This window comes from Macaca mulatta, chromosome 1 (genome assembly GCF_049350105.2).
Source record: "Macaca mulatta isolate MMU2019108-1 chromosome 1, T2T-MMU8v2.0, whole genome shotgun sequence".
NCBI classification, from domain to species: Eukaryota; Metazoa; Chordata; class Mammalia; order Primates; family Cercopithecidae; genus Macaca; species Macaca mulatta.
The window spans coordinates 59,023,939-59,049,755 of record NC_133406.1 but is presented as its reverse complement, the minus strand read 5'-3'; the positions used below and the strand labels follow the sequence as shown (position 1 = coordinate 59,049,755).

The window sequence follows — 25,817 nt, the reverse complement described above, 5'->3', positions numbered from 1 at the left end:
TACAAGATGCTTGGGGAGCCAGGACATGGGCACAGATAACTTGAACTCCAACCTCTCTGCTCACAAGGAGTCATTCCCTCCTCCTTCCTATTCAGTATGGGCCCTTGGGGACTACGGAAAATGCAATGCGAAGCTGTCTCCTGAGCTCTCGACTCCAACAACCAATCATCTATTGGGCAGCTCCATCTGGCTGTCTTCAGAGACCTTAAATTCGAATGAGTAGAGGCCAAGGATGCTGCTAACCATCTTGCAATACACAGACAGCCCCCGACAACAAGGAATTATCAGGCTGAAATGGCCATAATGCTGAGGCTGAGAAACCCTTGGTGGTCCAAAGTCACCCCTCCCCAGGTCCCCTGCTCTCACATCCCTGTCTCATCAATGGCACCTCATTCACCCAGTCCCTCCAGTAGGGAGATGTGAGTCACCTAGATTTCTCCTCCCTCACAAGCCATAGTCAATCAACTCAGTCCTAGCCATCCAGCCTTCCAAAACTCCTGCCAATACCTTCTCCTCCCCACCCTCTTGGTGCCCTTGCTCAGGGCCTTCATTTCTTTTGTCAACTATAAAAAATAGCCCCTAAGCAGTCTCCCTTCCAGTGTGATCTCTCGCCACACTGCCTCCAAACCCTCCTCATTTTCTATATTCAACTTTATTCTACAGGATAAAGGCTGTTTTTTTGTTTTTGTTCTGTTTTTTTTTTTTTTTTTTGAGATGGAGTCTTGCTCTGTTGCCAAGGCTGGAGTGCAGTGCAGTTCAGTGGTGTGATCTCAACACACTGCAACCCCTGCCTCCTGGGTTCAAGTGATTCTTTTGCCTCAGCCTCCCAAGTAGCTGGGTTTACAGATGTGTGCCACCACGCCCAGCTAATTTTTTGTATTTTTAGTAGAGACGGGGTTTCGCCATGTTGCCTAGGCTGGTCTTGAACTCCTGACCTCAAGTGATCCGCCCACCTCAGCCTCCCAGAACGCTGGGATTACAGGCGTGAGTCACGATACCCAGCTAAGGCTGACTCACTCTTTAGCACAACACACAAAGTCCTTACTATCTGTCTCTAACGTTTCCTTTCAGCCTTGGAAGGGGCTCAGTGCTTCAAGCAAACTAGTCTTCTCTCTGTTCTACACACACCTTTCATGTTTATGTCCCAATGTCTTTGTTTATGCTGTATCCTATAGCTGGATGCCCTTACGCCCTTTCTGACAATTGAATTCCACTTACCCTTCAAGGCCCAACTTAGATGTTCTTTCTTGTGTGAAGACTTCCCCAGTCCCTCCTGATGACACAATTTTCATTTTTAATCACAGTCTGAGTTGAATGAGGCTTGGGGTATATGTGTGCTTGTGTATGTGTGTGTTCACCAGCATGTGTGTGCCTTCACTGATAGACTGAGAATGTCCTGAGGTCAGGAACTGAGTTCTTATCATCTTTGTGTCACTGAATGTCAAAGCCACTTGTTGATTACAGTGGGTAGAACACATCCCAGAAAAGATGTGTTCAATTCATAACTTCTGGTACCTGTGAATGTGACCTTATTTGGAAATACGGTCTTTGCAGGCATAATCAAGCTAACATGAGGTCATACTAAATTAGAGTGGAGGGATACTTGAACACAAACACAAGAGACATAGGGAGAAGGCTGTGTGATGAGAGAGGTAAAGCTTGGAGTAATGCAGTTGTATGCCAAGGAGCTCTAGGAAGAAGCAAGGAAGGATTCTCCTCTAGAGTCTTTGGAGAGAGCCTGGCTCTGCTCACATTCTTTTTTTTTTTTTTTTTTGAGACAGAGTCTCGCTTTGTCACCCAGGCTGGAGTGCAGTGGCGCGATCTCTGCTCACTGCAAGCTCCGCCTCCCGGGTTCACGCCATTCTCCTGCCTCAGCCTCCTGAGTAGCTGGAACTACAGGCGTCCACCACCACGCCCGGCTAATTTTTTTTTGTATTTTTAATAGAGACAAGGTTTTACCGTGTTAGCCAGGATGCTCTTGATCTCCTGACTTTGTGATCCGCCCGCCTCGGCCTCCCAAAGTGCTGGGATTATAGGCATGAGCCACCGCGCCTGGACTCTGCTCACATCTTGATGGCAGACTTCCAACCTTCAGAGCTGTGAGAGAGTAAATTTCTGTTGTTTAAAGCCACCCAGTTTGTGGCACTTCATCACAGGAGCCCCAGGAAATGAATGCACTGATTCAGCACCAAGTGCAGTAGCTGGCACTTAGAAAGTATCCCGTAAATGTACAATGTCTGCCCTCAGGGAACTTTCTGGGCACTAACATATATGACATTCACTTTGCGTTACTTCTAGGGTTGTCTGCATACAAACTTTCCATGTCTTTGGGCTTTTATATCTGTAGGGAGGCTATTCAATTTTGGGCTTTTAGAAACCCCACTGTTTCCTGGCTTCATGCAGTGTCCCTGGCATGACCAGGCTTCAGATGACTTCATAGGAGTATTTTTCTTCCTGTGTTGAGGTGTCACCACTGACCAGCCATGGGAAGAACATTCAGTAGGTCCCCAGGGAGACAGCAGCTTCCCTGACAGTGTCAGGCCCCAGGTCAGAGGATGCAGGGACCTAGACTATTGGGGTCCCCTCTTTCTCTTTTCCTGTAAACAGCAAACAGCTCCAGGGCCTGCCTTAGCCTCTGTTCAGAGCTCCCTGGGGCCTTGTCGACGTTCATCTGCTCACTTTAATGTCACTAGCAGGGAACTCATGCGATTTCCACAACCTGGAAGGAAGCAGAGCAAGGTATCATAACATCCACTCCACAGATGAGGAAACTGAGGGAGTTTGTTCCAAGTCACATAGTTCACAAACGTCAGAATCAGACCTCAAGTGTGCAAGTTACCAGTACAGTTCTCATGTCCTGGACCTCATCCTGCCCCTCCTATGCCAAGAAGAAAGGCTCCCTGGAGGAGGGGGTACTTTGGGAGGGGGAATCTCAACAGGCTGGCTGTGTGTGTGTTTCCAGGCTTCTGCCCGGCAGCCAGCTTGCCCTTCACCATGAATCTCAGGGCTGGAGGGCCTGAGAATGAGCACCAAAGAGAGGCTGAGGCTGGGCAGTGAGGCCCGGGAGCATGAGGGCAGTTCCTACTCCGGCTCCTTTTCTATCTTCTCATCCTGGCGCTGGCGGCTGTGCTTCCTTCCTCTCAGGGCAGGAACTGCAGCTGTGCCTTGACCCTGTGTTTCAGATCCATCAGGGAAGATAAGATTCCCCAGGCTCAGCACCTGACCTTCTCTTAGCCCACCTGACGCTGGTTCCTGGAAAGAAAGCACCTGGCCCCGCACCAGCCCGGATGGGCACATAAAGGGAGCCAGGTGGTACCGTGGTGCCTGAGCTGTCTCACGGTGCTCCAAAATTCGAGTCCTAGATATCTGTGTTTAATCTTTCCTCGGAGAAGAAAAACTGAGCTTCCTCTGCCCCTATTATACACCCTGCCACTTCAGCCAAAGTCCAGTATCAGAGAGCAAGGACAGTGCCTTTGACATATTTGTGCTTTCAGGCTGTGGGCACACAAATGTTTGCTGAATTGAGTCTAAGATTCTCCCTTTGGGTGGGGCTGGCTCTACCAGGGGCGTGTTTTATGTGCAGCTCAGAAAGCAAAGCCCCATTCATCTCAGCCAGGCCTACTGGGGCGGTGGGCCCGGGTGGGTTCTGAAGCCTGGGAGTGGGGAGGGCGTTCTCTGGAAAGGGGCCCAGAAGGCGCGGGCGCTCCGAGATTACAGTACCTGCGCTAACTTTTCCGCTCGGCTTCTTGCTCTTGAGCTTCTCCGGGCTAAGTCGGGTTCCCGGCAAGGGTCCCCGCCCCCCAGCCCAGCTCCCCGGCACCCGGGCCGCGACACAGCGCGGGGAGGCGGCCCAGCGCCAAGCTGGTCGGACTGGTTCTGAGCAGGAAGTCTCCCGCCCTCGCCCCGGGCAGCCGACCAGCCCCACGCCGGCCCCGGGCGTCCGTCGGTCGGTCCCGCGATCCGTCCGACGGTCCACCCAGCGCTTGCGGCCTCGCGGCCCGGCCGGCCTGAGCTGCGATCAATGCGGCTTTGTCTGGGACGCCCACACCCCAGAGGCCGCTCCCGGGTCGGCAAATCGGAGCGCGGCCGGGGCGCGCGGGGGTGAGATAAGCGGCCATGTGACCCCACCTGGGCGGGCGGGGGAGGGGCGCCAGGTGAGGCGGCGGCCGGCGGGGCGCGGGCGGCCACGCGGGGCTCCTGCAGCATGGCTGTCAGCAGGAAGGACTGGTCCGCGCTGTCCAGGTGAGCGCCCGAGGGAGCCGGGAGGGGCGCGGGGTCAGCGGGGAGCTTTTGGGTCTCCTCTCCCCGGGAACCGGCCTCCTCCCCGCCTGGGACCCTGACACCAAGGCTGGACCCTGGTCTTGCTGCGACTCGCGGGAGACAGGATTGGGGCCAAACTCGGGGACCCTGAGGTTACAGGGTAGGTCTTCTCCCATCGGGGCCTGAGGTCCCACACAGGGTACTTGGGGGAAGGCTGGTCCCCAGTCTGGACGCCCCCTGGGGTATGGCCTCCCTGTGGAAGGTGGAAGCAGGAAGGAACGTTTTGGGGGATTGTGGAGGTGTTCAGAGTAACCTCCAAGCCTCATTCCTGAGAGAAGTCTCCCTCATTCCTGAGTGTGTCTCCGGCGGAGAGGACCCCTGGGAGGTGTCCCACAGCCCCTCTTGGGAGGCGGAGGAGCAGGGAGAGCCGTCTTGGAGGGGTCAGTGAAAAGGACTGGAGGGAAGCAGACCCATCTCCCACCAAGGAGGCTCAAAATCTCAGCATGGCATTTTGGGGTGGCATCTGGGCTGAGAACCTTAAGATAGTGTCCATCCTCATCTGTGCTGCTACAATATTTGTACACTGGTCTCCTAAAGGGTCAGGGGATGAGGCATCCTTTCCCTGCCTACTGGACATCCTATCAGGGTCCCAGAGGCCTGGGGAAGGTGGGTGTTCAGAAGGCGGCACCCCTCATAGAGATTGGTGACCTCTACTGACTTCTCTTGGAGCGACCCTGAACCTCTGCCAAGAAGGCCCCCTGTGAGCATTTTCACCTCATTCCTCCACTGGGCGCCTCCCTCCCCCATCTTGTCCCTAAGGAAACTGAGGCTCCTGCAATAGCTCAGAGCTGGAGCCTGCTCTTTTGATCTCTTTCTAGCCAGGTAGACATTAGCGTCTTGGCCCCTCCCAGGTGGGCATTTGGGTCTTGGCCTTTCCTGAGCCAGGGCTATTTCTGCCAGGTGCAGACCAGCACCCTCCAGCCGTTTGGGTCCTGCAGGCTTTCCCCATCAAGGCATCTTTCACAGGTTTTTCCAGTGCTCTAGTATGTCCTCTACCCCGCTCCCGCCCTCCCTTAAGCGCTCCAGAACTACCTCATTGTCTCAGGCTTAGCCTCTCCATAGCAGCTCATCGCCTGGGACTGGGGGTGGGGGGCCACCTCCCCAGACCCTCAAGACCTCACAGTACTCTGAAGCACTGTGGGCAGCCCATGGGCTCTAGAGAGGGGAAAAGGTAAGCCCCAGGAATGGAGGGAACTCAGTGCTCTGGAAAAGAAACCCAGGCTGCTACAGAGGAAGATCTGTGCTGAGGGTGCGGCTGAGGAGTCAAGGTCTTGGACTTTGCATGTGGGTCAGTGTGCCTGGGGGTTGATGTGGGAGTGTCTTTGCTTCTAGATGTGGGCCTACCTGTGCCTATGAATGTATGCTTGTGTGTGTGTGTGTGTGTGTGTGTGTGTGTGGTGTACTTGTGGACAAGTGTGTTTATGGCCTATGAAGAGATGAGACATCTGCGTGTGGAGTTGGTTCTTAATGTTGCTGAGTCTTGAGCTTGTTAGTCTGCATATGTTCAGTCGAATTGTTTATTGAAGACTGTGCATTGGGTTAAAAATACAAACCAGACACTCCTTCTTCAGAAGTTCATAGTCTGGTGGGATATATGTGATTTTGTGTCTGAAAGCATGCCTGGATATGCATGGGGGTGTGTGGGGGGAGGCAGCTGGGGCACTGGAACTTTGAAAATGGGAGCAAGGTCTGGCCTAAGCTTGTCCACTGCTCAGATGGACATGGACTCATGTAGCTACAGCCAAGTTCCCACAAGATGTCCAGGGTAAGTGCCAGGGAAGCTCTGGGAAACCAGTCCTGCCACAGGGGCCCCTGGCCTGCCCTCCCTGCATGGTCCCAGCCCTCATAGAGCCCCGTGGGCAGATGCAGCTGCTGCCAACAGTCACCCTGATGAAGCACCTGGAACAGAGGACCGCTCCCGCTCCGCTCCCTGGGTGAACAAGCCTCAGCGGGCAGGCAGGAAAGGGCTGTGAGTCACTGTCAACGGAGCCTCCTGGGCTGGGGAGGACCGTGCTAGGGTGTGACAGCATGGCCCCAGGTGGGGAGGTGGATGGAGAGGTAGGTGGGTAGCTGGGGGCCAGCCTGCAGCCCATCCTTGGCATAGAGCAGAAATTCAAGTCCTCCAGCCCTGGGATGGGATGGGGGGCAGTGGTGAGCTGGCTGGCTGGGTGCCCTGGTCAGAGGCCTTGTCCTTTTCTCCCTGGACTGGCCTGGTGACCAGTGAGGCTGGGCCAGGCCTGTCTGCAGGGGGTGAGGGGTTGATCTAATAGTGCCTGGGACTGAACAGCCAGTGGTTAATCATTTCCCTGCCTGGGCCTTGAGCCGCCCTCCTACTTCCAGTTGCTGCCCTGGGTTCTCCCGACACCTCTCTCTAGACCTTTGGGGCTGGAAGAGACCTGAGTTACCCCCCACAGTGACCATGCAGAAGGGGAGCTTAAGGCCTGCCCTGCTCAGGTTCAGGAGACTGGCCAAGGTCATGGGCATGCCCTCCCATCCCTCCTCTGTCCTCCCTTCCCTATCCCCAGCCCCCAAGATTTGCAAATTATGCTCCTTGAGCCCCAGGGTTCCACAAAATGCATCTGGGGCAGCCTTCTTACCCTCTCCCAGCTTTAAGCAGAGCAGCTGAGCCTTAATCTATTGTATAATGGGCTTCTGTCTGATTCAATTTGGGAAAATGGGTTCTACTGCTAAACATGACTTTTAACCACTTCACTTAAATCCCTGCCATCAGTTGCTGCAGAATAGATGGAAGTTAGACTTCAGGAAGAAAATTCCCAGGTGAGAGGTCAAAACAAGCTCCCTAGTGAGTAACAGGGCAAAATGTCCTTTAGAATTGTTTAAGAGAAAAAGAGGACCCCCATCTCCAAAGGATGGAGTTGAAGTCTGGAGTGGGGAGGATAGCAGCATTACGTGGAGACACCGAGATGGATGTGTGTCCCCAAATGAAGGCCAGGAGGTTGGGGAAAGGGTTGTGGAGAGGGAAGGAGTGGTAGGCAGCTGGCTGGTGCTGTGGCCTCAGCTAGTAGGAGCAGCAGAGCCTCCCCAGCTGTTGGGGCCTGCAGGTTTCACCCTGGGCCTTGCTCTGGGGTTTGAAGGTCAATGTTGCATGGGCCATGGGGTTTTCCCAAACCTCTGCCCTCCCAGGCTTTGCCCTGGGCCCCAACCTGTCCTGGAGTGGGGGAATACCACACCTTTAGATGCCCTCTTGGGCCTCTGTTCCCTCCCCTGAGGGTTCAGCTGTTAAGCTCACTCTGGGTTGGGCCGGCCCTCCCTGGACATCCTTTTCTGGCACTTGGTATGGTGGTTAAGGGTAGGTGCTTTTGAGAGGCTGACCTATATTTAAATCTTGGTTTCTTGTTTTTATTAGCTGTGCAATCCTGGGACAGTTGACTCTTTTGAGCCTCAGTTTCTTTATATAGGAGATGGACAGAGTCTCGCTCTGTCACCCAGGCTGGGGTGCAGTGGCATGATCTCGGCTCACTACAACCTCTGCCTCCTGGGTTCTAAGTGATTCTCATGCCTCAGTCTTCTGAATGGCTGGGATTACAGGCGTGCGTCACCATACCCAGCTGTTTTTTTTTTCTATTTTTAGTAGAGATGGGGTTTCACCATGTTGGCCAGGCTGGTCTTGAACTCCTGGCCTCAAGTGATCTGCCCGCCTTGGCCTGCTGAAGTGCTGGGATTACAGGTGTGAGCCACCACACCCAGTGGCTGTTGTAAAGACGAATGCCAGGGGTATTAGAACAGTGACTGGTGTTAGAGTAAGCACTTCCACGAGTGTGCTCACTTCCCCCCTTATTCCTTTAGTTATGGATTTATTCGTATTCACCATGTTCAACAAGTGCCCAACACTGTTTTGAGCCCTCAATTTTTTATTTATTACTGGGGTTTCAACAACTGTACCCACTGAGTCCCCTCCTGGGGACTGGCCTTTGCCCTTCCCTCCCTCCTCATAATTTGTGCTTATCCGAGATAACATTTCTCCCCAGGGTGGGGTGGTGCTGCTGTAGGGACTCCTGTTTTGCCAGATGTCAGGGTTGAAGGCAGCCCCATGATTGCCAAGCAGCAGGGATGGTGGCCATGTCACCTTGGGTGAGCTGTGGGGTCTTAGTGTAAAGCTTGGGGACACTCAAGGATCCCTGGGTTCTGAGTCCTGCAGCTCAGCCCTGGAGACCCCCCAGGAGACCAGGCCCTGAGTGCTCATGCACCATCCAGGGCCCCACAGGAGGATAAACAAATTGGCCACTTCCCCAAGGGCTGAGGGTGGCATGTGGGAGCTGGGTGGCTCAAGACCTAGGAATCCTGGAGGCTCCAGCTCAGCCAGCTGTGGGTGTGGTCAGGGGAGAGGCGTTCTGGGCTTTGTGGGTCACTTTCCCCAGTGTTTGGATCCCTCAGCTTTGGAGGGCAAGAGCTATTTCCAGGCTGTGGACAAGGTGCATCCAGGGGAGGGAGCTGGAGATGTGGCCTCATATGTAAGCCAGCCGAAGTTGGCGTTTCTAAGTCTGAATAAGAAAACCGAGGAGAGGTGGGACTTTGGAACCCGCCTCATAAGAGAGCATCTGTTTGTGTGTAGTGAATGAAGGATGAACGAATGATGAATGTTCAATCTACAAATGCCCAGAGCTCACGGGAGTCATGCAGAGGCCCAGGGGAATCTTGTTTAAGTTCCGTGGCCAAGGTCATAGGGGGAAAGTTTGATGTGGGCTCCTCTCCATCTCCCCTGAGGAAGTAGAGGTGTGACTGATAGAGGAGGGATTGAGGTTCTCACCAGGAAGAGCTGCCCTGCTGGCAGAATTGGGAGGGTCTGGAAGGTTCTCCTCCAAAGGCACCTCCTTTCCCCTTGGGGTGATGGGCAGGCACTCACCTTCCCTGGGCAGACAGCCGGGCAGATTGCCTTTGGGGGAGGAGTGGGCTTTGTTTCCCCTTTGTGTGCCTTGGCATCCAGGAAAAGGTTTTGTAATTTCTAGGGAGGAGGAGAGCCCAGCACTCCTGAAATTGACACTTACTTGTTCTTCCACATTTGTCAGCACCTGCTGGGTGCCAGGCGCCGTGCTGGGCACTAGACATGAAAGACACCCTATCCTGCGGTTGTTTCTCTCACTGCAGGACAACTCAGTTGCTCTTTTCTTATATAAAGACGTGGGTCTCGCTTCATTGCCTAAGCTGGTCTCAAACTCCTGGGTTCAAATAATCCTCCCACCTTGGCCTCCCGAAATGCTGGGATTACAGGCATGAGCCACCATGCCCAGCCAGTCACACTCTTTTCAACCCTCTCAGACCTTCTCCACTCCCTCCTTTGTTTGCTCATCAAAAAAAAAAAAAAAAAAAGAAAAAAGAAAAACTTAAGATCTGTACATTTATGTAAATTATACCTTAAAGCATTCTTTGAGCCCACATCCTCCTCTAGCTACTGTCCACACCCCCCCTTTTTTTTTTAGATGGAATCTTGCTCTGTTGTCCAGGCTGGAGTGCAGCAGCATGATCTTAGCTCACTGCAACCTCTATCTCCTGGGTTCTAGCCATTTTCCTGCCTCAGCCTCCTGAGAAGCTGGGATTACAGGTGCCTGCCACCATGCCTGGCTAATTTTTGTATTTTCAGTAGAGACAGGGTTTCGCCATATTGGCCAGGCAGGTCTCGAACTCCTGACCTCAGGTGATCCACCTGCCTAAGCCTCTCAAAGTGCTAGGATTACAGGCGTGAGCCACTGTGCCCGGCCACTACTGTCCCATGCTATTTGCTTCTCAAAAGAGTTATTGCTACTCACTAATTCCTTTTTTGGTTTCCATTTACCCCCGCCAGCCTGCTCAGACTCTGGCACAGTCCTGGGATCTGCTTTTCCTGTGGTACCTGGTGCCTCTGTGCTCACAATTCCGTCCTGGTCTCGTTCCCCTCGCAGCAGCATCTGACTGAGGCCTTCACTCCCCTGTTCATGCCAACGCCCTCCTCTGGTTTCCTTTGAGCTCCCTGGCTGCAGCGTCTTGATCTTTGCTTTTCACTGGTGTCTTCTCCCTTGGAACAAACCAGAAGCACAGCTCTTCATCTCCTCCTTGTCCCTCCCCACTACCACCCAACAGCCCACTGCACTCCTCCTTCCCCTAGTCTTTCTTATGTTATTAATGGCAGCTCCAGAAATAACTCAGGCCCAAAATCTAGCAGTTCTTGATTTTTCTCTTTTCCTCCCCCTCCTGCCACCCAACATCCAATCCAACAGCCAACCCTGGTGGCTGTATCTTCAGAACATGTCCCAAATCTGTCACTTTTCCCACATGTTTTCTGTCATCACCCCAGTTCAAGCCACCATAGCTCTAGTTCTCGCCTATGGGATTGCAGGTGCCTTCTGACCCCTGTTTCCTCTCTCGCCTAACCTTTTCAATTTTTTTTTTTCATACAGCAGCCAGAGAGATTAAAAATACAGCGATTCCATCATGTTGTTTCTTTGTGTACCACTCTCCAGGGCTCTCCAGCACACCTGGAATAAAACCCAAGTCCTTTTCCTGTTCTTCAAGGCCCTCTGCTTTGGCCTTGCCTCCCTCTCCAAATTCCCTGAGGGCCCCTCTGGCCCTGGCTTCCCATCTTCCTCTGAATACCCAGCTCCTCACATGTGGGCTCTGCACTGGCTGGATCCTCCTTCTGGAACACTGGCTGCCAGATCCAGCTCTGCTGCCTACTTCTCATGAACCAGGCCTCTCCTAGGAGGCTTCCCCATCCAGCCACCTTCTCTCATGTTCCTTACTTTGTTCCCTTGTCCTAGTGACACTTAGCTGGTGTCATTTTGTTCATGGGCTCATTTCCTTGTTCATGGTCTGACTCCCCCATGCTGGAAATGTGCTCCGTCAAGGGGAAGACCCTGTTGGTCTCATTCCTGGCTGTTCCAGCCCCTAGAATCATGCCTGGCACATAGTGGGTCCTCAGAAGTAATTTTTTCATGAATATTGGCTCAATCCAGGGGATGCTGGACCTAGAAAAAAATCGGATCAGTCATGTGGTTCATTTTCTCATTTTAGGAGGGAAAACAGAGGAAGAGAAAAGGAAGTGACTTGCCCAAGGGCAGGAGGACTAGAAACCAGATCACCTGACCTTGCCTTACCAAAGTCTCCCTGCAGAGGAGAGGGGCTCAGTGGGAACTAGGGCTGGGCAGCAGGAGAGGCTGGGACAGCAAAAGGTAGAGAGTTTGGCATCCGGCAGTGGCAAGGGGAGGCCTTGCAGTCGTTGCTATAACTCTGGGAGGCAAGACAGAGGCCTTTTCTAGAACCTTTTAACCTGATTTGCAGACAATGCAGGGGGAGCCACAGGGAGGTGCCGGGAAGGGCTCCTCCATCTGACTTTCACAGCCTGGTACTTCCCTGCTCACACCCCGTCCTGTCTCCCAGAGTGAAACTCAGCTTCCTGCCCCCAGCAAACCCTGAATCCTGGTACCTTCCCTCTGCTTGGACTGCCAGCCCCACCCCATTGAAAGCCTGTTTGTTCACTGAGATGCAGCCCAGGTTCATCTCTTCCATGAGCCTTTTCTGATAACCTTGGCCTATAGCATTTGTTCTCTCACTGTGCAGAACAACTTCTGCACTTTGGTTGGGGGAGTTATTGGTGGACACACTTCTCTTTTTCACTGGTTTGTCAATATCTCCAGGGCAGAGACCCTGCCATGTTCTGTGACCCCCACATAGTTCCTGACATGGTGCTGGCCTGTCACAGTCACTCAGTTTTCATTTGCTCTTTGGTTGGATTGGAAGGGGTGGGTTGGATGGAAGATGGGCTGGTGGGAGGTGGTAGGTAGGGCAGGTGGATAAAGATGGTGGAAACAGGTGGGTGGCTGAGTACGTGGGTGTGTGGGCTAGTAGTAGATGCATAGACTGGTGGGGTTGGCTGACTGACTGTAGAATGCCTGCTTGGCCCCATGAATGAAGAATGACTGGGGCAGGAACCAAAAGTAGGGTGTGTGATCCCCTTGCTCCCCGGAGAAGTGAAAGTTGTCTGGATTTTCATCCAACTCTGTGGAGCTCCATGGCTCAATTCTTTCCATGAAGCTCTTTCCATCTGATAGGTGAGGGAGGCTCCAGGAGCCCCTGGGAAAGTGAAGGGAAGGCGATATTGGAGTTTTTTCCAGGTGTAAGTGGTTTTGTAAGTCTTCCCTTCCCAAACGCTAAGAAATTCCATGGGGAACTGAGTAACTGAGGAAATACCTCCATGACTGTCCACTGATGGGTATTACCTAAGGATCCCAGGACCAAAAAGAGAAAGGCACTTGGCAAGTCCATCTGTTTCCTTCAGGCAGGACCAGGCCCGCCCTTCCACATTCCTGGTCACCCCCAGGGACGGAGGCGCCCCATTCTCATCCTTGGGTCCAGAGTACAGTTCAACCCAGTGGTTCCTATCTGGGGTGACTGCCCCCAGGGCACATTTGGCAATGTCAGGAAACACTTTGGTTGTCCCAGCTGGGGAATGTACTACTGGCACCCAGCAGGTAGAGGCTAGGGATGCTGCTAAACATCCTGTGATCCAGAACAGCCCCCGACATGGAATTGTCTGGTCAAAGTGTCAACATTGCTGAGCTGGAGAAACCCCGGTCTAATCCAAAGCCCTGCAGCTTTAGTAGGAATTTAATAGATGTATAATTTGAACTACATTTAAAATGTTAAGTTTTTTTTAAGGTGGAGTTTCACTCTTGCCCAGGCTGGAGTGCAATGGCACTATCTTGGCTCACTGCAACCTCTACCTCCCAGGTTCAAGTGATTCTCTGGCCTCAGCCTCCTGAGTAGCTGGGATTACAGGCATGCGCCACCACACCCAGCTAATTTTTTTTTTGTTTGTTTTGTATTTTTAGTAGAGACAGGGTTTCACCAAGTCTTGATCTCAGATGACCTACCCTCCTCAGCCTCCCAAAGTGCTGGGATTACAGGTGTGAGCCACTGCGCCTGGCCTAAAATGTTAAGTTTTTGAGTAGTCACGTTAAAAAAAAGTAAAAAGGAGCCCAGCGCAAGGTAGGCCAAGGTAGGAGGATTGCTTGAGCCCAGGAGTCTAGGACCAGCCTGAGCAACATTGTGAGACCTCATTTCTATAAAAAATTTTAAAATTAACCAGGTGTAGTAATGCACACCTGTAGTCCCAGCTACTCGGGAGGCTGAGGTGGGAGGATCACTTGAGCCCAGGAGGTTGGGGCTGCAGTGAGCTGTGATCGCGCTGCTGCCCTCCAATCTGAGCAACAGAGCGAGACGCTGTTTCCAAAAAAAAAAAAAGGGAAAAACAAAATTAATTTTAATATTATAGCTCATTTACCCCAATATATCCACAATATTGCCATTTCAACACACAATCAATATACACAATTTTTTCTTCCTTTTTTTCCCCCCTTTTTCGAGACAGTCTTGTTGTGTCACCCAGGCTGGAGTGCAGTGACACAATCTCAGCTCACTGCAACCTCTGCCTTCTGGGTTCAAGTGATTCTCATGCCTCAGCCTCCTCAGTAGCTAGGACTACAGGTGTGCGCCACCATGCCCGGCTATTTTTTGTGTGTGTGTGTGTGTGTGTTTTTAGTAGAGATGGGTTTTTGCCATGTTGCCCAAGCTGGTCTCGAACTCCTAAGCTTAGGCAGTCCCCCTGTCTCAGCCTCCCAAAGTGCTAGGATCACAGGCATGAGTCACTGCGCCTGGCCAATGTACAAAGTTCTTAATGAGACCTTTTTCTGGTCTTCAAGACCCAGCGTGCATTTCACACAGCATGCCTCGGTTCACACCAGCCACGTTTCAAGCGCTTCTGAGCCACTTGTAGCCAGTACAGGCCTAGAGGGCATTTGGTCTCTTCTCCCAGCCCTACAGGAGCCTGCCTCAGGAGGGTCCTGGGTTTCCCCAGCTGTGCTGACCCTCTCCTCCCCTCCCCCAGCCTTGCCCGGCAGTGGACTCTGGAGGATGAGGAGGAGCAGGAGCGTGAGCGCAGGCGGCGGCACCGCAACCTGAGCTCCACGACGGATGATGAGGCTCCCAGGCTCAGCCAGAATGGGGACCGGCAGACCTCTGCTTCTGAGAGGTAGGTGCTCAGGTTTCTATCCTGATTGATGGGGATGGACTGGCTGCCTCGGACTGAGTGCACCATGTTCGGTCTGCTCAGGGAGTTGGGGTCCAGGAAATGAGGCTGAAGGGTGTGATGATGAACTTCAAGTTCCCCACCTTCCCCAGGCTCAGTCCTGCCAGCTTCTGTCCTCTTCATAACAATGCTTGCTACTTTTTGTTGACCATCCATGAGCCAATACTGTGCTGGACATTTTATGGCCATAGCTCATGTAATTCTCACCATATCCCTGGGAGAGAGGTATTGTTATCCCATTTTACAGGTGGAGAAACAGCTGAGATCTTGCTGAGATCATGTACCTTAAGAGTGGCAGGGCCAGAATGTCCATCCAGATTTGTCAAGCTCCCACCTCCTTCTTCAGGCTGCCTCCCTCTAACCCTGACCCTCTATAATTTAATTTACTAATTCTTTTTTTTTTAATTTAATTTTTTTTTTTTTTTTTTGAGAGTAAGTCTTGCTCTGTTGCTAGGCTGGAGTGCAGTGGTGCGATCTCGGCTCACTGCAACCTCCGCCTCCCTGGTTCAAGCAGTTATCCTGCCTCAGCCTCCCCAGTAGCTGGGACTACAGGCGTGCATCACCATGCCCAGCTAATTTTTGTATTTTTAGTAGAAATGGGGTTTCACCATGTTGGCCAGGATGGTCTCGATCTCTTGACCTCATGATCCGCCCGCCTTGGCCTCCCAAAGTGCTGGGATTACAGGCGTGAGCCACCACACCTGGCTGCCTTTTTTTTTCTTTTTTGAGATGGAGTCTCGCTCTGTCACCCAGGCTGGAGTGCAGTGGCACAATCTTGGCTCACTGCAACCTCCACCTCTTGGGTTCAAGCGATTCTCCTGCCTCAGCCTCCCAAGTAGCTGGGATTAAAGGTACCTGCCACCATGCCTGGCTAATTTTTGTATTTTTAGTAGAGATGGGGTTTCGACATGTTGACCAGGCTGGTCTTGAACTCCTGACCTCAGGTGATCCACCTGCCTCAGCCTCCCAAAGTGCTGGGATTACAGGTGTGAGCCACTGCTCCTGGCCTATAATTTACTTCTGAGGAGAAGAACCCTGGGGCTAGTTTTGCCATCTAGATTTTGGGATTATGAGGTGGGGAAGAGCCTGGGGTTTACTGAATGCCACCTATATGCCAGGACTGTGCTGGGCACCCTCACGAGTCTCATTTTGCTTCCTAACAAGCCCAATTTGCAGATTTGAAAACTGAGGCCCAGACAGTAAGCTAACTTGCCTGAAAGCACATGGAGAGCAGGGTGGTGAGGAAGGAAAAGAATCTCCTTTTGCTGGAGGCCGGGTGCTAAGGGTTTTGGACAATCCTCTCATGTTGCTTTTGTTTCTTCGGGTCGCCGAGAAGGGAGAACAGGGCTGTGTTGATCTCCCCTCCCCTCCCCTCCCTTCCCTCCCCCATCCCCCTTCCCCTCCCCTCTCCTCTCCCCCTTCCCCTCTCTCCTCCCCTCCCCCCTCCCCTAGCCTTGCCTGGCCCCAGACTTTGGAGGATGTCCAGAGCTGGGCTGCACAAGTACCTGTGGCTGTCACCTAGTCTCGGCTGCACCCACAAAACTGACAGGAGTGTGGAATGGGACATCAGAAGCCTTAGGTTCTGCTCCCAGCTCCCCCACCAATTAGCTGTGTGACCTTGAACAAATCCCTGGACACCTTTAGTCTTGATCTAAGATCTAAGGGGCAGTGACTGTGCTTATTCCTTTTGATCCCCAATGCCCCGCACAGGCTCTGGCCCATATTAAATTAGTTATTCAGGGTCTGTTGACTGTGTCTGAACATGGAGTTGTTGGACTTCATAGGAATTTATAAACTTTTTAAAAAGCATAGAGTGCTTTGTTCAGATGATACCTTGGAAGTGCAATATATCGAGTGGATAAAGGTGGTGGTGAGCCAGGGAGGCCAGGGCCTGACTTCCTCACCTCCTCCTTGGTGGCCCTGGCAGCATCTCCATTGGGTTAGGTATACTTAGGGTCTCGTCCACCTCTATCCTCTGATTCTGTCTCCCATCTTCTGACTCAGACTACCGAGCGTGGAAGAAGCAGAGGTGCCCAAGCCACTGCCCCCAGCCTCCAAAGATGAGGGTGAGGACATCCAGAGCATCCTCAGAACACGGCAGGAGCGGAGGCAGAGGCGGCAGGTGGTGGAGGCTGCACAGGCCCCCATCCGGGAGAGGCTGGAGGCAGAGGAGGGGAGGGACAGCTTGAGCCCTGGGCAGGCCACACAGCAACCCCTAGTCCCCAAGAAGGAACTGGAAATCCCACCTCGCCGGAGACTGAGTCGGGAACAGCGGGGCCCCTGGGCCCTGGAGGAGGAGAGCTTGATGGGCAGGGAGCCAGGAGGGAGGAAGAAAGGGGTTCCAGAGAAGTCCCCAGTCTTGGAGAAATCATCCATGCCAGAGAAGACGGCACCTGAAAAGAGTCTGGTCTCCGAGAAAACCTCCATCTCCGAGAAGGTGCTGGCCTCGGAGAAGACATCCCTATCGGAGAAGATAGTGTCAGAGAAAAGAAACAGCTCAGAGAAAAAGTCTGTTCTAGAAAAATCGAGTGTCTCCGAGAAGTCGCCAGCCCCAGGGATGGCACTGGGCTCAGGAAGAAGGCTGGTGTCTGAGAAAGCATCCATCTTCGAGAAGGCACTGTCCTCAGAGAAGAGCCCAACTGCAGATGCCAAGCCGGCCCCAAAGAGGGCCACAGCCTCAGAGCAGCCCCTGGCGCAGGAGCTGCCAGCCTCTGGAGGAAGCCCAGCCACCACCAAGGAGCAAAGAGGAAGGGCCCTCCCTGGGAAGAACCTGCCCTCCTTGACAGAGCAGGGGGCTTCAGACCCTCCGACTGTGGCCTCCCGCCTTCCACCCATCACACTCCAGGTTGGCAGTGTCCCGCCCCTCCCACCCTTCTACTCTGCCACCCGGCTGGCCCTGCCGGCCAGTCTCACCCAGGTAATCCCTGGTTCCCTGGCTCCCTCCATCCTCCCACCTGCAGGCTGGCCTTGGAAGTCTCTTCTTTCCCTGCCTGTTTCTAACCACGGTCAGAGCAGGGAGGCTGAGATGGGGCAGGCTGCTGGAGCTTAAAGGGGCACCAGCTGTGGGGCAGGGAGCAGCTGGTGCCCTCCACCATATCCTCATCCAGGGCCTGGGCTCCAGGACCCTGGCAGACTAATGGGAAGCCTCAGATCCTTCTAGAAGCTCCCCTAGAAAGCTCTGCCTGGTGCCCTAGCCCCAAGGGACTTTGTCCGTGAGCTACTCCCACAGCAGATGAAGGAGGCAGGAGAGAAGGCACAGGGCTGTCCCACTCTCCCCTCTTCCTGTAGCTCCTGGGGTGAGCCATGGGGTCTATGGCTGCCCTGGCCTCCTGGGCCCTAGACCTTTTGTGTGACACTCCCCCTGCTCCATCCAGGTGAAAATCCCCAGCAAGGAGGAAGAGGCAGATATGTCCTCACCCACACAGCGAACCTACAGCAGCTCCCTCAAACGCTCCAGCCCCAGGACCATCTCCTTTCGGGTGAGAATGCTGGGCACCTTGGTCTGGGAGCCTGTGGAGGGCAAGCGGAGGAAGCCCGCATCCATTACAACATAGAAGCCATAGGTTAGGTAGGAAGCTCCTCTGGATAGAGATGGGCTTTGGATTCCCGTGGGTGGCCCTGAACAGACAAGGCTGTATTCAGCAGAGAAGAGCAGGTTAGTGACCTGGGAGGTAGGTTCCAATAAGCATGAGTAGCCCCACCTAGTGGGTAAGGCCAGGGCTGCATGAAGACCGGACAGGCAGGGCAGGTCCTCGGCTGCAGGGAGGTCCACACCTGCCTTCATCAGTTCCTGGCCTCACCTAGGAGACTTGTCTAGGAGGGGAGGGGAGGAACAGAGAGCAGCAAGGGTCTCCTAGTTCTCCCTGCTCTGCCAGTGTCCCAATAGAACAAACTATGTGGATTGGGGAAATCTCATCTTGTTTTGCCCTGGTGTTTGTTCTTAGTTCTTCTGTTCACTGGGTCATTCACTCAATCATTTTGTATCACGCCTCTAATGTGTGCCAGGCCCTGGAGAGGTGGCCCGATAGTGACTGGTGCCCCCACAGAGCTCATGGGCAGTGGGAGGCAGATAGGAAATAGGTGGTTACAGGTGCCCTGAGAAGGAAGCCTGAAGAAAGACTTCTGACCCATATTAGTGGGTGGGAACCTGTGTCTTCCAGATACAAACAATGATCTTTAATGAAGGCTTGTCCACATATTTCTTTGGTGGGGGTTGACCCCTGGTAGAAGGGGTGGGAGGTCTGAAGAGGAGGAGGACATGTCTGTCCTCACTCGAGGGGGCCACCAATTTCCCGGGGACTCCCATACACCAATGCCTTTCCTTCTCATTTCAGATGAACCCCAAGAAAGACAACTCAGAAACAGCCCTAACTCGCAGGTGGGCGGCCTGGAGGCTCTGGTTCTTTCCTATTTGGCCATATTCAGGCTATTTTCTGAGTACCTGCACCTGCCCTCCTTGTGCCAGGCTGTGCAGTAGGGTACATGAGAGGAAAGTGCAGTCCTTGCCCAGGGCTCCAGATCTGGCAGGGGGATGGGATTAACAGGATGGACTCAGTTGGGATGAGATGGAACAAGGAGGGGGAGGGATCAGGGAGAGCTGCTCGGAGGAGGTAGGGCTTGGGTGGGGCCCCAAAAGGGGATTAAGGGTTTAGCCTTGAGGTTAGGAGAGGGAAAGGTGGCTTTCTGGGAGGGAGACCACAGACAGTGTAAGGAAGGGGAAGCCCCTGCTCCAGCAGGCCTGGTTGGGGGGCTGTGGGTCTGCAGGTTTAACAAGGATTCCTGGGCTCAGTGGTGTTGATGCAAGTAGCCTGAGGACTATGCTTTGAAATAAAAAAGCAAAACTGAAATAGGATCTGAGAAGCAGATATGCTTGTGTGTTAGGAATGTCATCCACTCATGCTGTATTCATCTGCCCCATGAACATTTACTGGAGCCTACTACACTAGGCTAGGCTTGGGGTGGAGGAGGAGGAATGCAAAGACAAATGACACAGCTGCTGTCCTCAAGCAACTCATACCCACCCAGCGAACCTATAGCAGTTCTCTCAAACATGATACCATTGCATACTGGCCAACCAAGGAGGGACAGGGACACAGGAATATGAACCCAGGGCTAGGAGCTCAGGAGTAGCTGCACCTGCTCAGCCTGTGAGAGCTGGGGAAGGTGTCATGGAGCAATCGATTTTCCATGAACTAGTAGGAAGTTTGCACGTGTAAAACTGGAGGAATAGTGTTTTAAATAGAGGAAACAGCATGTGAAAAGGCAGAGTGAAGAGCATGGTGTCCAGCTGGCCAGCACACAGGCATACTGTTGGGGAGGGAAGGGGAGGGCCCAGATCACTAGAGCCTTGTGTGCTGTGCCAAGGCCTGCGGGGTCCGAGCTGGAAGGACAGGATTAGATTTGAGGTAGGAGCAGCCATGTGGAGAGCTCATGATGGCAGGCCGGGAGAGCAGGTAGGTGGCGATTGCTGTGATGGGGAAGATGGAAAGGAAGGGCCTGCTTCGGGAGGTGTTTTGCAGTGGAAGTGACAAGGTATGGAGGAGAAGGGAAGGAGGGACATCTTGGGGATGTCCTGTTGTATGGGACGTTTCTCGGGAGTGGAGGGAAATCCCTGGAGTCTGTAAGTTCCTCACCTTGGCCGAGTCAGCACAGCCTGCTGTGTGATGGAGGGCCACGTTTCTCTTGGCCACAAAGAGAAAGCGTGATGGGGCTGCTTCTCAGGCCATGGGGGCAGGCCTGGTCTGCCTGGGTGTCTCACTTGGCTCGCCTGTTCCATCTTCCATCCTGCAGTGCCAGTATGAAGCTCCCAGCCAACACAGTGAAGTTGGGAGAGAAGCTGGAGAGATACCACACAGCCATACGGGTGGGTGGGGGCTTCTCCCGAGGGGTGGAGGGCAGGATGAGTGGTGGGCATGGCCCTTGCCCCTCCTCGGCGTGGGTCAGCTGTTGGTGTTCTTGGTTCCCAGAGATCAGAATCTGTCAAGTCTCCGGGTTCCCCTCGCACTGAGTTATTCGTGGCTCCTGTGGGTGTAGCCAGCAAGCGTCACCTCTTTGAGAAGGAACTGGTGGGCCAGAGCCGAGCAGAACCAGCCTCCAGCCGGAAGGTGAGGGGCTCAGGCCCCACCAGGGTCCTTAGGGTGATTAGCCCTGACATCTCCAAAACCCAAATCTTGGCTGTGGCAGTGCTGGAAAACTGTGTTTTCATGTGTCAATTAATGTTGGCAGAACCTTCACTTGAGTTCCCATTCACGTTCCTGAGCCCGTCTCCTTAGCTGGGCACACAGCTCCCTGGGAGAAGGGGAGGGGGCTGTCCCAGGTATATGTGGCACATGCTGGATGCATATGGGAGTGAGGGAGAGTCCTATCCCATTCCAGGGCCTCTGAACATGCCTCGCTGCTGCCAAGGGCCCCAAACCCTGAGATGGAAGATTCTCTTTTTAGGAGAACTTGAGGCTCTCAGGGGTTGTGACATCAAGACTCAACCTGTGGATCAGCAGGACCCAAGAGTCTGGAGATCAGGACCCCCAGGTACCCTGGCCCTCTCTGATGTCTCTTACTGTGGGGCCATTGCGGTGGGATGATTGGGGACAGAGGAGGGACAGTGGGAGATGAGGAGTCATTTCAGGAGTGGAAACAGTGGGGGATGGATGGGTATGTGGGTCAGACTCTGGCAGAGAGGAGGGGTGGGTCTGGGTTCCTTTTCTCTTGTGGGAAGAGAAAGGACATCCTGGGCTGGGAGCTGGGCCTGGGGGATCCTGAGCCCTTTGGAGCCTGGTCTTAGTCCCTGATCTCCACCCTGATACCCTCAATCAGGAGGCACAGAAAGCGTCGTCTGCTACCAAGAGGACTCAGTGGGGACAGAAATCTGACTCCTCGCTGGACGCTGAGGTGAATGGTGGGGAGGGGCCTGGCCCTACAGCAGAGGGCCATAGTGCACTGTGGGAGACCCCATCGCCCCCGTGTGTACACATTAACTGGCCTGCGATCGCACAGTCTACCCAGAACGCCCCCATCCCTGCTCATGCAGATTGGTCTGAGCCAACCGTGAGAACAAGGTTGAGCCCTCAGCTGGTTTTGCTGCCTGTAGCTCTCAGAGCCTCTGCCCCTTCAGCTGGCAGATTGCAGGGCTCTGACTCATTGTGGGTGTGGGGCTTGGGCAAAGAGATGCCTTCCTATCCAGTGGCCCCCTTCCCCTTCCATCCCTGAGCACCCCATTGCCTTGTACTAACAGCTCTTTGCCCCACAGGTGTGACAAGCCCTGCCAAGACAGACCTGCAAGTCTTCATCTCAAGGGGCCTCCCTCATGCCAGGCCTCTGCCTCTCACAGCAGCACCCCTTCCTCTCATTGCCTCTGTTCCCTTTTTGCCTCTGGATCTGTTTGGCCAGAGCCCTGGGGTCAGGAATATTTGCAAGACTCAGCCAGTTCCTTCCCAGCCCAGCCTCTTGGGGCTGGGACCTTCTCACCCTGCAGCAGGCACAACAGATGCTGGGACCCAGCCTCTGCCCAGGGCACAGCACAGGTGCACATCAGCACTATGGGGCCTACGTCCTGCCCAGAGACCTCTGCTCCTTCCTGCTCACATCCAGGGTCAGGGCACGGCATCCCTCAAGAACTCCAGAGTCACCTGTCTCATCTGCTCCCAGCAAGTGCCCCTGTGTCTGTGATGTCCCCCTTCACTGAGGCCTGGACCCACCCATCTTTGTCCCTGGGGCCTGCTCCCAGCCACCGAGGCCCACTCTGGCCAGATGGGGAAGGAGCTGCCATGCATCTTCCCCGTGGCATCTCCCTGCTTGGTTCTCCCCTCCCTTCCCTGGCCTGCTGCCCTGGCCAGGAATTAAGTGCCTTTTTGTGTGCAACCACTTCCCCTTTCTCTGAAAATCCTATTCTCAGGAAGGATCTGATAAATTCATTCACTCTCAGGTGTAAGTGACTGATGAGACCTGAAAAGCGAATTCCTCTCTAGAGGCCTTGCTTTCTAGCAGAGGTCATCTGAAGTGTGCGAGGAGGATCATCATTTTCCTCATCTCCCCTCTTCTCACATTAAGGTGGTGGCTCGCCACTCAGTAGTCCTAGCTTGGTGACTGGGGAACTGCCACATACAGGGCCAGGCCTACCCTCCTCCCCACAAGCCCCCTCCAGCCCCCACCCCCATGCTCGGACATCATGGCCCCTATGAGCTTGGAGAATGAACCATCAGAGAATCTAGAACGGACCAAGCTAGGAACATCAGCCTGGTGCCCTGTTAACCCCTTAAAGCTGTGGTTTACAACTTTTCAAAAGTTTAAATCATTAGAACTCTGTCTTGATTGACTGCTCTAGTTTTACCCAGAATCAGCTGGGGATGCGGCCAGGTGCAGAGCCCCCTGCCCACTCCCCCTTTGCATGCCTGGGGAAGCTCCAGGTCTTTTTGGAACACCACCCTTAACACGGCTCCTAAGGGTATCATCAGTCCAGTTCCCCAGGTGTGTGGGGTATCAGCCCTACCCCTGCTCTGTGACTCGGTGAGGGCTCCGCAGATCTGCCCCAGGGGACAGGCCCTCAAAGTGCCATCTGTGCAGAGGTCCCAGTGCCCCAGGCTGGCCCACCTCTGGCCAGTGAGTCTCCTGTGCCCGAGTAAGGGACATAGGGACCTGGGGGCCCTGTCCCGAGCACCCCCCACCCACTGCTAGTGCTGGGGCTTTGTGAGTGTTCCAACTTCACAGCTAAGAGTTGGAGGACAAGGGTGGACAGGGCCGAGGAATGGAGTGAGTCCTGCCTGGAGCCTCGGGACATCTTAACGGCTCTGGCTCTGGCTCTGCCCAGACCTCAGGTGTGACCCTTGAGCCATTTCCCTTCTCTGAATCTCAAGCAGATGACCTCAGAGGACTTTCACATGTTCATGCCATGATAGGTGAACTTTTCCAGTAAACAAAACTGTCCCCACCCAGAGTCAGGAGAGCCTCCTGGAAGCCTTCCCTGGGCAGGGCCCCACCCTGGAGTAAGACACTGAGGGGCCTGTTCCTGCAGCTGCAGCCTCAGCAGGGCCCTTCATGCCTGCACCCCCTTCCCCTGGAGTGCCCAGTGAGGGCTGGCTGCTAGGGGAAATGTCAGGGGGTGCCACAGCACAGCCCCCTCCCCTGTGAATCCAATATGGGAGGGCCCTGCCCTTGTTCCTATTGCAGACACAGCCAGTAAACAAGGAGACCAGGGTGTGCCCAAGATGACCTCGGCTGGGGATAGATGAGTGGTAGTGACTGGATGTCCAGGCAGGTGGGGAGGCCTCTGGACGGGTGACATTGGGCACCCTCTGGAGACAACAGGGCTCCCACTCACCACTCCTGGCCGTACCCTCCTGCTCTCTTGCCGTAGGGGCCCTGTGACCCCACAAGTGGCCCGTCCTGTTGTGGATCCTCAAATTTACATGCACTGTTTCAGCATAAGCTTCCCATTCCACTCTGGCTTTGTTTTCTCTTTACATCCCTTTGCAAGGACAGGGATATCAAAAAAATGGGCTGAGAGTAACCCTGCTATGCCCAGGAGTGGCTGCTGCATGGGGGCTGGATTTCCTCATCTGAGTAGCTGTCTCACAGCGCTCTGAACGAAGCTCCTGCCTTAGAACAATTAGAAGCCGTACGGGTGTGGCCTATGACACCAAGGATCTACTGGGCTTTTCCCATGGGGCTCTGTAGTGATCTAGGTGCCCAGACCCCTCTTCTAGGCATCCATGCAAATAAACTGGCCTGTTTGAGAGTTTATTGGGCTTACAAGGAACAGTAACCCACCCTCAAGTTAAAAAGGGGTTTGGGAAAAGTGATTCTAAATTCTACGTTATTTCAGGCCAGGACCCGAGGCAAGGCTAGGCCCTGCTTCATGGGCTAGACTGGGAGAGAGAGATGATGGGGGTCCCCCCACTTTCTTCTGGATGGCCTGGCTCCTTCCTCACCATCCCTCGGGAATCTCTCCCCTCCATCTGCCTGTCTCTCTACAAAGTCTCCCTGCTTCCCTGTGGTCCTCCTCAGTCCCATGATGCTGGCCCGCAGGCGGTTGGCTTCCGCTTGCCCTGCCGCAGATCTGCTGGCAGTGTGGAGACCCACGTGGCAGGGGATAAGCCTGGAGCTGGGCAATCAAGGCCACCAGACTCGGAGGCCACAGGGAACTATGGAGGGGACAAAGTCAGCTGAGTGATGGGACAAAAGTCTAACAGCAGCATGGGTATGGAGCAAATGCAAGTCCCCTGTGCAGAGGACCTTTTCAAGGACATTAGTGGTGGAGGCAGCATAGTAACTCCCAAGATAGAGGGTTTGAGAGAAGAGTTTGAGGACTGGGAAGGTGGGACACATGACTGGGTGATGGGAGAAGAGGGCAGAGAATAGCGAGATTGCTTTCTTCGCCCACAGAGAAACAGGAGTGTGGATCATGAATGGGCAAGATTTTTAAGTGCCAGGGGGGTCATGGGGGAGGGGAGGGCCTGGTCCAGAGGAGGACCATTCCTGCTTCAGAGTCAAGCAGGACCTAGGCTGTGAAGATTCAGAGTGAGATGGAGGGGAGAGTCAGCTCAGCTGCCCACTGGCTTGCTTTCCTCCTGTCTCTTTCATTTTCATAATCTACCGAACCCTGCAATGGGCCAGCCCTGAACGTACAAGTGCATGTGCATGGTCAGACACAGGCAAGCAAGCGAAAGCCCGGGGCCTGACACATGCATCTGCAGTCTAGCAGGTTTAGCAGGTCATAGTCCGGCACTGTTTGATTTTAAAGCCGTTAAGGGATGACCTTCGAGAGTCCGCATCACCCCTCTCGCACAACGAGCCGCCTGTTCAAGGTTCTTGACTGGAAGTTCTACCTTGTATCTGGCTGCCCGTAGCGGTTTAAGTCCATTCCCTGTGAGGAGGGTGTGCCACATGGCTTTGGGGGTCATGGAGAAGACCCACCTTGCAGATGCCCTCACGGAGGCTGGCAGAGCTGGCCACCTGCCCAAGGCTGCTCAGCCCATTAGGAGCTGGTAGCCTGGAAGGTGTCTTCACCCCCAGCATCGGTTCAAGTGGAGCAGCACATAGCTCTTGCCCTCTGCCTTCCAAGATTCTGGTGCTGAGACTTACGGAGTGTCTTGGAGGTTACCTTCTGCCCCCCAACCCTGTTCCCAGCCAGCCCTCCCAGGCCTGGGTTTCTGGCCTCTGCTTTATCAGGATTCTCAAGAGGGACAGCTGGTTTATGTTGCATGACTGTTCCCTGCATATCTGCTCTGGTTTTAAATAGCTTATCTGAGCAGCTGGAGGACCACATGGGCTTATATGGCGTGGGGTACATGTTCCTGTAGCCTTGTCCCTGGCACCTGCCAAAATAGCAGCCAACACCCCCCACCCCCACCGCCATCCCCCTGCCCCACCCATCCCCTGTCGTGCATTCCTCCCTCCTCAGGGCTGGCTCACCAGGCCCCAGCCC

The 25,817-nt window shown here is 54.1% G+C and overlaps 1 protein-coding gene across 7 annotated transcripts; it reads left to right on the top strand.

Moving 5' to 3' along the window:
* Window positions 1-2,093: 2,093 nt before the first annotated feature.
* LAD1 (ladinin 1) lies at window positions 2,094-24,133 on the top strand. Of its 7 annotated transcripts, none has more exons than XM_078002645.1 (10): window positions 2,094-4,101; window positions 14,198-14,341; window positions 16,403-17,243; window positions 17,773-17,877; window positions 18,733-18,776; window positions 20,189-20,261; window positions 20,365-20,502; window positions 20,840-20,926; window positions 21,212-21,286; window positions 21,645-22,318. In XM_078002645.1, the coding sequence occupies exons 1-10, from the start codon at window positions 4,022-4,024 to the stop codon at window positions 21,648-21,650; spliced, it is 1,593 nt and encodes a 530-aa protein (XP_077858771.1). In that variant the 5' UTR covers window positions 2,094-4,021; the 3' UTR covers window positions 21,651-22,318. The 7 variants fall into 7 exon arrangements, 6 of the variants coding, with proteins under 6 accessions (XP_077858771.1, XP_077858761.1, XP_001108686.2 ...); XR_013417517.1 differs by having other exon boundaries at window positions 3,587-4,242; window positions 20,774-20,926; XM_078002635.1 differs by having other exon boundaries at window positions 3,587-4,242; window positions 20,840-20,956; window positions 21,180-21,286; window positions 21,645-24,133.
* The last annotated feature ends 1,684 nt before the right edge of the window (window positions 24,134-25,817 follow it).

Bases quoted from the DNA above. Each gene is read 5' to 3' on its own strand.
- LAD1 (XM_078002631.1), top strand. From the start codon at position 4,205: ATGGCTGTCAGCAGGAAGGACTGGTCCGCGCTGTCCAG. The intron at 4,243-14,125 runs GTGAGCGCCCGA...CTCTTCTCCCAG, and splicing joins GACTGGTCCGCGCTGTCCAG to CCCTACAGGAGCCTGCCTCA. The intron at 17,244-17,772 runs GTTGGCAGTGTC...TGCTCCATCCAG, and splicing joins TTCCACCCATCACACTCCAG to GTGAAAATCCCCAGCAAGGA.